The sequence below is a fragment of the Leptonychotes weddellii genome, chromosome 10 (genome assembly GCF_054177405.1).
Source record: "Leptonychotes weddellii isolate Sample4059 chromosome 10, ASM5417740v2, whole genome shotgun sequence".
NCBI lineage: Eukaryota > Metazoa > Chordata > Mammalia > Carnivora > Phocidae > Leptonychotes > Leptonychotes weddellii.
In genome coordinates this window covers 108,780,577-108,792,632 of record NC_138378.1, presented here as the reverse complement: position 1 = coordinate 108,792,632, position 12,056 = coordinate 108,780,577, and the positions used below count along the sequence as shown (strand labels likewise).

The following is a 12,056-nucleotide window of genomic DNA, read 5'->3' as shown; positions in this document are numbered from 1 at the left end:
ATTCTATAGAATCAGGGAATTTTAGTGTGGGAAGAGCTTTCCGTATCTTTCTTAGAGTGTTCATAGATTGCATTTTCCACAAACCTTAGGAGAGCTGTGATGCTGTGAATTTTTTTAATTTTTGATTTTTATTTGACTTTTGATTTTTATTTGACTTGATTTTTATTTGATATTTATAGGAGTTTGAAATTTTAATTTGAATTTTTTTAAAAAAAATTAAAAAAAATAGGATAAATTTAAAAGCAGAGATAAGCACTAATTATTGTCATCAGATTAATTTATTGATGATTAAGTTGTAGTTTTATCTTTATTTGAACCTGTATTTGATCATATAAAATTATGGAACTATATATATGTCTGAGCCTGATTTTCTAACTACTCCTGTGCTATCCACAATAAGGAAAATTATATGATGAAGACTGTTAATCAGAATAGTTTTGTTCTCATTAAAGCTTTATAGTAAGTAAATTGTATCGATTTATGAAATTATTAGAATACCACTTACCAATTTATAGAGGTTTTATGTTTTCTATTACTTTCTGCATCTTCTATTAGGTTAAGAAGGATTTTTGCTGCTATTGTTGCCAAAAAAAAAAAAAAAGGTTTGAAAAACTCTAATTCAACCCTCTCATTTTATAAATTTAGTATCTGATTCTAAGAAACCATTCCCCAAATCTCACACAATTGAATCTCCAGTAAAACTCCTTTCCTGATGTCTTAATCTTGTGTATGCAAAGTACTGCCATGAATATGGTAATACTCTACAGAACAGAATATTGAGTAAAGGTTGTTTGATCTAGAACATCTTGATTTTAAATTAGGTCTTTTAATGTCCATTGTATAGAACCACTGTTTAAAAACATGTTTGTTTTTTAAATTTTTTATTCTAGTTAACATATAGTGTAATACTGGTTTTGGGAGTAGAATTCAGTGATTCATCACTTATAACACCCAGTGCTCAACACAAGTGCCCTCTTTTGCTGCTATTGTTGCCAAAAAAAAAAAAATGCTGCACCATCTGGGAAATGGGTTAAGTGGGTAATGCCCATCACCCACTTAACCCATTCCCCTGCCCACCTCCTCTCCAGCAACCCTCAGTTTGTTCTCTATAGTTAAAATTCTTTTTGGTTTGCCTCCCTCTGTTTTGTTTTTCCTTCCCTTCCCCTATGTTCATCTGTTTTGTTTCTTAAATTCCACATATGAGTGAAATCATACAGTATCTTTCTGACATTTCACTTAGCATTATACCCTCTAGGTCCATCTATGTTGTTGAAAATGGCAAGATTTCATTCTTTTTGATGGCCGAGTAATAGTCCATTGTGTGTGTGTGTGTGTGTGTGTATATACATACATATATATTTATATATAAAATCACCTTTTTATCCATTCATCAGTCGATGGACATTTGGGTTCTTTCCATACTTTGGCTCTTGTTGATAATGCTGCTATAAACATTGGGGTGCATGTGTCCCTTCGAATCGGTATTTTTGTATTCTTTTGGTGAATGCCTAGTGTAATTGCTGGGTCATAGGGTAGTTCTATTTTTAACTTTTTGAGGAACCTCCATACTGTTTCCCAGAGTGGCTGCACCAGTTTGCATTCCCACCAACATGGAAGAGGGTTCCCTTTTCTCAGCATCCTTGCCAACACCTGTTTCTTGTGTTAATTTTAGCTAATCTGACAGGTGTGAGGTTGTATCTCATTGTGGTTTTGATTTGTATTTCCCTGATGAGTGATGTTGAGCATCTTTTCACGTGTCTGTTGGCCATCTGTAGGTCTTTGGAAAAATGTCTATTCATGTATTTTGCCTGTTTCTCAACTGGATTATCTGGTTTTTTGGGTGTTTGATAAATTCTTTATAGATTTTGGATACTAACACTTTATCAGATATGTCCTTTGCTAATGTCTTCTCCCATTGTGTAGGTTGCCTTTCAGTTTTGTTGATTGTTTCCTTACTGTACAGAAGTTTTTTATCTTGAAGTCCCAATAGTTCATTTTTGCTTTTGTTTCCCTTGCCTCTGGCAACGTGTCTAGTAAGAAGTTGCTATGGCCGATGTCAAAGAGATTGCAGCCTGTGTTTTCTAGGATTTTGATCATTTCCTCTCTACCATTTAGGTCTTCCATGTTTGTGTATAGTGGAAGAAAGTGGTCCGGTTTCATTCTTCTATGTGCTGCTGTCCAGTTTTCCCAACACCATTTGTTGAAGAGACTGTCTTTTTTTTTCCATTGGATATTCTTTCCTTTTTCATCAAAGATTAGTTGAACATGTTTGGTCTTGAATTCCTTGTTTTTCTTTTCCCCCTAATTTTCTGGGTTGTTACAGTTGGAGCTTCAAAAATCCAAGGGGGGGGAGCTTTATCCATGGCATTGAGAACTTTCTTCGTGATCCTATTAAGTATTGAAGAGACAGGTGAAGGAAGCTGATTGACACAGAATAGGTTATTCTGTCTACCTGATCAAGAATCTTTTCCAGGGCATCTGGGTGGCTCAGTCAATTGGGCGTCCAGCTCTTGATTTTCAGCTCAGGTCATGATATCAGGATTGTGAGGTTGAGCCCGGCATCAGGCTCTATGCTCCGTGTGGAGATTTGAGATTCTCTCTTCCTCTCCCTCTGCCCCTCCCCTCTCTCTGTCTCTCTCTATTTTCCATAGTGGGGACCTTTGGTGACCATCACACAGGACTTACAAACTTACGTGTTGATTCTTAAGGGCTCATCCACATTTCTGTTCTTCAGACTTATTTGTAGTAAATCCTGTAGTCTTTCTCCGTCAGAATTACTAATCATCCTGCAGAATTAGCTATTGACCATTAATAGGAATAGATTCTTAACACCAGTAATTTCTTCAAGTGAAGTAGATGTACTGTTAGCTCTGTCAACTGTGACTATTTCATTGTTTCTCAGGCAAGGCATCTCCAGTGTTTCAGCAATCCATTTCTAGATGTTACTGGCATTAGTGAGAGCATATGCAAACCAGACTCCGATTTTTTTCTCCCTCCTGCTGTGAAACTCCACATGAGCAGTTTCATTTGTATTGTTTGAAGGAAGGTTAACAGTGTGGAGGAATAGGTTCCTGGTAGTTTGAGTATGCCATTCAACTTATTTGTGTATTTGGGCTTTCTTTTGGCTTATATTGTATATACCCCTTCATTTAATGAAGTCCTTCTGGCTGCATTTCTTTTTTTATACCTAAAGAGTGGTGTGGTTCCTGAAAGACTTAAGTATACGTTTTTCCTTTTTCTATTTTCTCAGGCGAATGGTCACATGACCCTTTGGGTGACTGCCAGGAAGAATGTTCATGTGTTCTAGCACAGGATCCTTTTTTGAGTACCTGGTCTTCCCTCTATAAGGAATAATAGGTCTGTAAACTGACTCAAGTCTGGGAATTGGAAAAGGCCTGTCACTTTAAATAACAGTGGCTTAAGGCCTTTCTTGTCCTGAAGTGTTTTGGTTCATTCAATGAAAGTCTTTAGTGTATTGTCCATTGATTATTTTTTTTTTCCGCCTTAGATACTCCCAAGATCAAGTAAGCATAGGCTGTAATCTGTAGATCAGACCATGATGATTACCACCAAATTAATTATCTAGGAGGAAGTAAAAACCATAGCTGGTACCCAGATGTCCCTAAATCTTAACTCTTTCTCTAGCTTTCCAGTGGTCAATTTCAGCTTTTCAGACTTAGGTTTTAAGTTTTAGAAAGTGTTTCTGTTCTGTTTATCTCTGAGAGAACTTTATACTTTGATAAGATTTTATATTCCTGTCCTCTGTTTCTTTCATCTTTTTACCTTCTGAGTTTGGGGGTATTCTTTTAAAATTGCCTTCTATTCCATTTATCTTTATTTTGGGTTGATTTTTTTTTTTTTAACCCCATTGCAGTTTTACATTTCTTATGTGTATTTCTTCCTAATCTCAGTTGCTGCATCTTAATGACCACCTAGTCATATAAAAATGTGTTACTCTCTTTTGACATTTTGAAAACAGAAATCAGACTTTTAAAAAACAATTATTTGCTGTTTCAATATATTCCTCAGGGGAGCATTTTTTTTTTTTTGAAGTGGTTTTCTCTTTTGCTCTCTTTTTTAAGGTCCAGTATTTTTCTCATCATAGAAAGAAATTGATAGTTGTGAAGTGTTAACTCCAGGTCAAGTAGGAGGTGAGCTGCGGCCTATCACAATAAATGTTGGTTCTTGCTTGAATTGGGGGAATGTTTTATACTTGAATATTGGTTTTACTACTTTTAGAATCCCAACAATCTAGAGAAAATTAGCTGGAGCTGTAGTTACAATAGAGAGCTTTGCCTCTGTGCTAAAGATCTCTTCGCCCTCTATACTTGATGTGGCCAGTCATGCCAGTGACAAAGCCTGGATGTACCTAACTTACCTTAGGGTCTTTCCATGCCTGGCTTTCCTTAATGGTGTCCAGGACTTAGCCTATTGCCCTCAATCAAAGAAGAATCCAGGAGTTGTATAATGATGCTGATAGGGTCCAAATGTTACTAATTGACAGAGTGGGGAGTACAAACATTGTGTCTCCTGTGGGTTCACCATCTGCCCTTGCTCCTAGCATTCACCCCTTTGAGTTATGGGTTGTTAGAAGTCTGCATGAGGGAAAGTAGTTCCTCTCACAGTGGTAGATGGAGGTCTCCAGTGGACTTTATTTGGCCTCCTTCTATTATATCACATCTGTCCAATATCTAGTAGAAACTTGGAAATTTCTAGAAAATAAAGATTGCTCTCCACTCTTTTCCAGTGATTTTATATATATATACACATACATCTCTCTCTCTATATATACATCTATCTATCTATATATATACTTCCTATTTTTCTTGTTCTCTTGGTTATTTCAATTGAATTTTTTGAAAGTGTAAGGCAGTGAAGTTAGATACATTTTTATCTAGTTAATGTAATTTTTTAACCAATATGCTCAATTGGATAAAAATAGGCACATTTTTTTTTAATAGAGTGAGAGAGGGAGAGAGCAAGCACGCACATGAGGTAGAGACAGAGGGAGAGAGGGGGAGAGAGAGAATCTTAAGCAGGCTCTAAACCTAGCTTGGAGCCTAACTGAGGGCAGTGTCTCATGACCCTGAGATCATGACCTAAGCCAAAATCAAGAGTCCCACGCTTAACCAACTGAGTCACCCAGGTGCCCCCAGGCATATAAGGATTTTAAAGGTTTGTGTTTACATACCAAACTTATAAGAAGGCTAATTTCAAATTTATAGAAGGCTTGTTTGTGACAGCTGTCTGCCCAGAAGCTAATTCGTACTTATTATTTGCTTTTAGAAAATGGATTCTACATCTCTGTTACCAACGTTTTTAGACCTGGATCTGACAATATCACATGTCGAATGTCTTCCCAAGGACATTCTGGTGAAATTTCAAGGCAGGAATAATATTGAATGTGAGTTTGACTACCACATATTACAGAGGGAAATGCAGCATATTCCAAAAGTAAAAAATAATGTGGACATTGATGACTTTTGTTTGGTAGAAGAAAGAGTATCTGGAGAATGGCAGAGAGGAAGAGTCATGGAAAAGAAAAATGAACTCTATACAGTGCTCCTCATAGATCACGGAGAAGAACTAAGAGTTGATGGTACACAGGTTGCTTCAGCCTGTGGCAACTTATTTGAGCTACCACCGCGGGTAATAGTTGGTGTTTTTGCCAACATACTACCAAATGGGGAAAGATGGCCTCCTAAGGCTTTGAATTATTTCAAGTCATTAGTAGGACTACAAGTGAAAGGTTGTGTACAAGCTGTTTTGCCTCTTCAAGTGATTCTTCTTGAAGTGCCAAAAATTATATCCCAGGTTCTTGAATTACAATTAGGCAGACTTATCGATGGGGACTCGTTTCGCCTTATTGTGGAAATGTTAAAAGAATTCCCACAGGAAATGCCAGATTTACTAAAACATAAAAGACCTGACTTATCATTAAGTAATAATGATACTTCACTTGATATTCAACACATTTTGGCTAATTTGCAGCCATCTTTGTCAGTAGGCAGGATTGAAAGTATAAAGGTATCCTCTGCATTGAGCCCGAGTAAATTTTATTGTCAACTAATTAAATGGATTCCAGAGTTAGAAAACTTAACAGTGTGTATGACTTTGCATTATGATACTGTCAGTCAAGAAAGTAATCCCTCATGTGATAACTTTGGACTACTTTGTGTTGCCAAAAGGAGAAATGGACAGTGGCATAGAGGAATTCTTCAGCAGCTCTTGCCCAATAATCAAGTGAAAATTTGGTTCATGGATTATGGCAGTAGTGAGGCTATCCCCTCCATGCATGTGAAGAAACTTAAACAGGATTTTATTTTAGTACCATTATTTTCATTTCCATGTTCTCTGACATATTTACACAGTCCAGATAGAGATGCCAGAAAATCTCAACTGAGTGTATTTAAACAAGCCTTGTTAGGACAAATAGTATATGCACATATTGATTGGTTCAATAAGGATGAACATTTGTATTATGTAACACTACAAACTCAGGAGTCTACAATTAATTCTAAGTGTCTGCTGAAGACTGCAGACACACAGGTCCTCTGTCCAGTGTCTGAATCAAAAATCTCTAATATGTTTAAGGAGACTAGTGCTTCTGACGTAAACAGCTTTGCAGTTGACTGCTTTACTGGAAATACTGAACCATTGATAAACTCTCCAAATAAAAACACTTTGAAAGTAGGTTTTCCTATTAAAACTGTAGAGATGGAGATACAGACTGCCTATATAGCTTTTGTGGCCTATGTATTAAACCCATCAAATTTCTGGGTACGCACTAATGAACATCAGAATGAACTTCAAGATATAATGAAAAATATAAACAAATCTTATGATTTGTGTGAAAATGATGAGCTGATTCTAAGAAATCCAGAACCTGGATTATTTTGTTGTGCTAGATACAGCAAGGACAGACACTTTTATAGAGCTGTCATCACTGAAATTAATGGTTATAAGATTAATGTTTATTTTTTAGATTATGGAAATACTGATTCCATACCATTTTTTGATGTAAAAATTTTGCTTCCAGAGTTTTGTGAGATGCCTGCCTTAGCCATGTGCTGTTCACTTGCACATATATTTCCTGTTGAAGATTTATGGGTGAAGGCAGCAATTGACTATTTTAAAAAAATTGTCTTGAACAAAGCAATTTTGCTTCAAGTCATAGCAAAAAAAGATGACAAGTACATTGTAAATATTCAGAGTATTGAAGCCTCAGAAAATATTGATGTTGTCTCTCTTATGTTACAAGCTGGATATGCAGAATGTTGGGAGGTAGAACCAGAATGTTGTCCCAAATCTGTAAGTGAATATTCAGTGTTAAATTTAAAATATAAAAACAAAGTTAATATTGAAGTCCTATCTGCCCTTCTTGAAGGACCTAAACCTAAAAAGTACCATTCAAATAAGCTAAAAGAAAGGAACCTTTCCTTGTTAAAGTCCCCAGCTGTTAATTTCTCAGATTTAAAAAATCCTTTCACCTTGTCTGTGGGACTTGAGTCGCTACAACCTTATAAAGAGTATATGTTTAAACCAGGAACAGTCCTTGAAGTCAAATGTTCTTCTTATTATGGCCCAGGTGACTTTTCATGCCAGCTTCGATGTAAGTTAGAGGACCTAAAATTACTAATGGAACAAATTCAGAATTATTATAGCATTCATTCTGATCCTTATCAGATTGGGCAGATTGCTTGTGTTGCTAAGTATTCCAAAGATGGGAAGTGGTATAGAGCTGCTATTTTGACTCAAGTATCAAGAAAAGAATTTGACGTAGTATTTGTTGATTATGGTTACCAAGAAAGGGTTTTAGTTAAAGATATTTGTGCTATTAACCCACGTTTTCTTTTTTTAGAAGTCCAAGCCTTCAGATGTAGTCTTAACCATTTAGTTGAACCCATTAGTTGTAAATTCAGTTGGACAAGAGAAGCATGCAGAGACTTTGGGAATTTTATTTCTTCATCTAGAGGATTATTAACTTGTGTCATTTATGCCTTAGTTCTTATATATCCAAACTGTTTATGTAACTTAGTGGATTTACAGTCTCCACTCACTAGTGTAAAAGAATTTCTCACTAATCATGGCTCAGCACAGTATAATACATTATCAAGGCCATTTCCATCTTCAGTTAGTCTTTATAGTTACTGTTATTCTTCCTTTAACATAAAAATTGGAAGCGAGGAAGAAATATACATCTCTCACATATATAGTCCCAAAAAGTTTTATTGCCAACTCAGTAGAAATAATAAAGACCTAGAGACAATAGAAACAAAAATCACAGAGATTAGTAACCTCAAAAATTGTCCAAAATATGATCCTAGTAAAATGAGATTGTGCATATCTAAGTACATAGAGGATGGTCTCTCTTACCGAGCTTTAGCAATGCCAACAGATTCATTAACTGACTTTCTGGTCTATTTTGTGGACTTTGGAAATAAGCAGTTAGTAGAAGAAAGTACATTGAGGGCTATTTCAGATCAGTTTCCAGAGTTGCTGTTTACACCTATGCAAGCTATTAAGTGTTTTTTGTCAGATCTTAGAGATGTTGATATTCCAGCAGAAATCTGTAGCTGGTTTGAAGAAAATTTCTTGGGAAAACTGTTAAGGGCAATAATATTGTCCAGGGAGTCAGATGGCCAGCTTGGTGTAGAATTATATGATGGATGTCAACATATAAACCAGGAAATTAAAATGTTGCTTCATGCTTATGGAAAAAAACATTGTGACCAAGCACACTGTGTGGAAAAGGGTCCTAAAATAAGTGAGAATAAGAGACTTGCTGTTTCTTTGAAAGGCAAAATAGAAAACAACTATCAGCATAATACAAATAAAACTAATCTAGTAACATACTCTGAAAGCAAAATGGATCAATTAACAAATCCTGGAAATACATATGCTAAGCTTTTGAAACCATCAGTTTGTTATAAAATTGAACCGGTGTCAAAAAACAAAGTGAAATCTTTGAATGATGGACTGAAAAATAAAGGTTTAAAAAGTGTCTCTGGATCTGCACATACAAAAAGTGTCCCTGGATCTGATAAAAATGATGTGGGCCGCAAATCAGTAAGGGTTGTATCGCAGTCTTTTATCCAAGAACTAATTCAAGCAGCCTCTCGAAACCCATCTAATCTTACTAGACCACAGATCAAAGATCTTCCTCAACCCCAAATTTACTTGAATGCCAAAATTAAAGGTTATGTTTCTAATATCAGTAATCCAGCAAGTTTCCATATCCAGCTTGCGGAGAATGAAAATGCAATCATTAGACTTGCAGATGCTCTAAGTGAAAGAAGATTGAATATAGTGAAAGAGAGAAAATCAGTGAAGCCTATGGTGGGAGACCTTGTAGTTGCAGAATACTCTGGTGACCATGCCATTTACAGAGCAGTTATTAAGAAAATTTTGCCAGGAAATTCTTTTGAAGTGGAATTTATTGACTATGGTAACACTGCAGTAATAAACACATCCAAAATTTATGAATTTCAGAGGGAATTCTTGACCATTCCTCAACTAGGAATCCATTCTTTTCTTAGTGGAGTCAAGTGGAATGAGCCTGATGAAATATGGGACAGTAAAACTGTGGATTATTTCGTGTCAAGAGTGAGTAACAAAACAGTTTCTTGTGAATTTTTGAAAAAGCATGAGCAGAAATGGGAAGTCAATATCATTTGCGATGGAACATGTGTCATTAATGAACTACTGAAATGGACAGCCTGTTCAAAACTACAGAAAACAGTTTTGCAGCTGCCTGTGGCTGTCTCTCAAAAGGTGAGCTCTGGTGAGGATAATGAAAGGAAGAAAGGAAGGTCAGATGAGTGTGAAGGTTCTGGGATCCTTCAACCATCCTGCCAACAGCTGGTTAAGATTCCTCTTGAAGAGTTAAAACCTGGACAGCTTGAAAAGTCTGAGATACTTTCTGTCTCAAAAAGTGGGACATTTTGTGTGAAGTTATCCAAAAATAAAAAAATCTTATCAGATTTAACAGTATTAATCACTAAAGAAGTAAAAAACCCCTCTTTATCAATGGAAAATATTGAAAAAGGCTTAGAGTGCTTGGCAAAATCTAAAAAAACCTTGAAATGGTATCGATCAAAAGTAGCAAAGAAGTGTGTCGATGAGAAAGTGCTTGTTTTTTTAGTAGATTGTGGTAGGTATGAAATAGTACCTTTAGGTAATACCAAGGTGCTTAGTAATGAAATAAGAAATATTCCAAGACAAGCTGTGCCTTGTAAATGGATTTGGTGTGAAAATTTTAGAAACCAGTCATTTGAGTCCATTGTGTGTTTATTTGCTCATTTGGAAATAAATATTCTTTTCTTGAAATACTTAAACTCTGTGTGGAAAGTAGACATTTTGGTGGATGGCCTGTTACTTGTGGAATACTTAAATTTAAATACAGTTCATGTTGAAAACAAACTTAAATCTTCAGAAACTATTTTTAACGTGGAATCGAAGACTCCTGTGTCATCATGTACAATAAGATCATATACTTGGACCCAACTCCAAAATGGAAAGCAATATTCTGGTATTGCCACTGCTGTTTGTGATCCGTCAGATTTCTGTGTTCAGTTAGAAGATTTCTTTGACACAATGAAATCTCTCTTTGTGTTGCTTTCTGATCTACCAGAAAACTTGCAAACAGTGCCTCAAGAGTGCATAATTCCCGGTGCTAGTTGTTTGTTCAAATACGATTTGGAAGATCAGTGGAATAGAGTAGAAATTTCTGAAGTCTCTAATCAGTATTTATTACTTGTGTTGATCGACTATGGATTTTCTGTTTACATACCTTATTCAGCTATAAAAAATCTGAAAGTTGTTCCTGTCGAACTTTTGGATATACCAAGGTTAAGTTATCCTTGTATCTTATATGGTATCTTACCTGCTAAAGGGAAGCATTGGAATGAAGAAGTGAGAAGTTTCTTTCAAGATTTCCTAAATAAACCAGGCTTAGTTTTCCAGTTTAGGAAGTATAAGTTTGAAACAAAACTGGAAGTAGATGTCATTCATGAGAAAAATAATCTGGCAGATATGTTAGTTGCATCTGGTCTTGCAGTGTATTCCAAAGATTCAGATCCTCTTAATGATGGAGTTAGTACTACTGGAGCTACTAAAATCCAGCATCAATTACAGAGCAAGCCTATCTTCCCATTGTTAGATCAAAATTGTTACAAAAGAGAAAATATAAGTTGTACATGCACTGAGAAACAAAAGCTGAAAGAGAAAACTGTAAAGAGGAGAGAGGTCTATAAGAGCCTCTTGAAAAGCCGTGTCAGTAAAAGATTATATTCTAGAAATGGAACTCTGAGGAAGAAGGCTGACATTGGAAAACATAATCCCCAAAGTACGGTTACATTTGATACGTGTTCAGCTTCATTTTGGGAACCACCTAATGGTTTAAAGACCAGCACCAACTGCATTGAAAACATTTTTGAAAAACCACCAACTGAAGAAATACAGGAAAATAACACAACGGATTTGAGAATAACAGTAAAGGCATCGCATGCTAATGAAAAAATTGCATCAGAGGAACACTTCAATGGTAAGTAGCTATTTTTTAAAAGATTTGTTTTTGTAGATTCTATTTTTGATTATTTTTTTGGGGGTTTAATCATTTAAGATACTATGTTCAGTTGGCCACCGTGTATAGTACATCCTCAGTTTTTGATGTAGTGTTACAAAGCTGTGATCACCAAGACAGCATGGCATTTTTGATTCTTTAAAAGCTTATTATATGTCAAAATTATCAAAATTGAAAATATCATACTGTAAGAAAACTTACTGGAAAATGTGAGTAAATGGATAAACTGGGACTGATCACTTAATTATAAAATGGAATGTGACTATTCCTTTTTTGAATGGTGACCTTTGAGAATGTAATGAAAGTGGAGAGCATTTTTAACCATATATGCATGCGTACATACATGACATTTTTTTAAATTTAAATTTCATTAGCCAACATATAGTATACATCATTAGTCTCAGATGTAGTGTTCAACAATTTATCAGTTGCATATAACATGACATTTTACAAGTAATTTCAAGGGTTTCAC

At 35.5% G+C, this 12,056-nt stretch overlaps 1 protein-coding gene across 1 annotated transcript; it reads left to right on the top strand.

Moving 5' to 3' along the window:
• The first annotated feature begins 5,289 nt into the window (after nucleotides 1–5,289).
• Nucleotides 5,290–11,588, top strand: TDRD15 (tudor domain containing 15). Its single transcript, XM_031039223.2, has one exon. It carries the CDS (start codon nucleotides 5,290–5,292, stop codon nucleotides 11,551–11,553), a length of 6,264 nt encoding a protein of 2,087 aa, XP_030895083.2. The 3' UTR covers nucleotides 11,554–11,588.
• The last annotated feature ends 468 nt before the right edge of the window (nucleotides 11,589–12,056 follow it).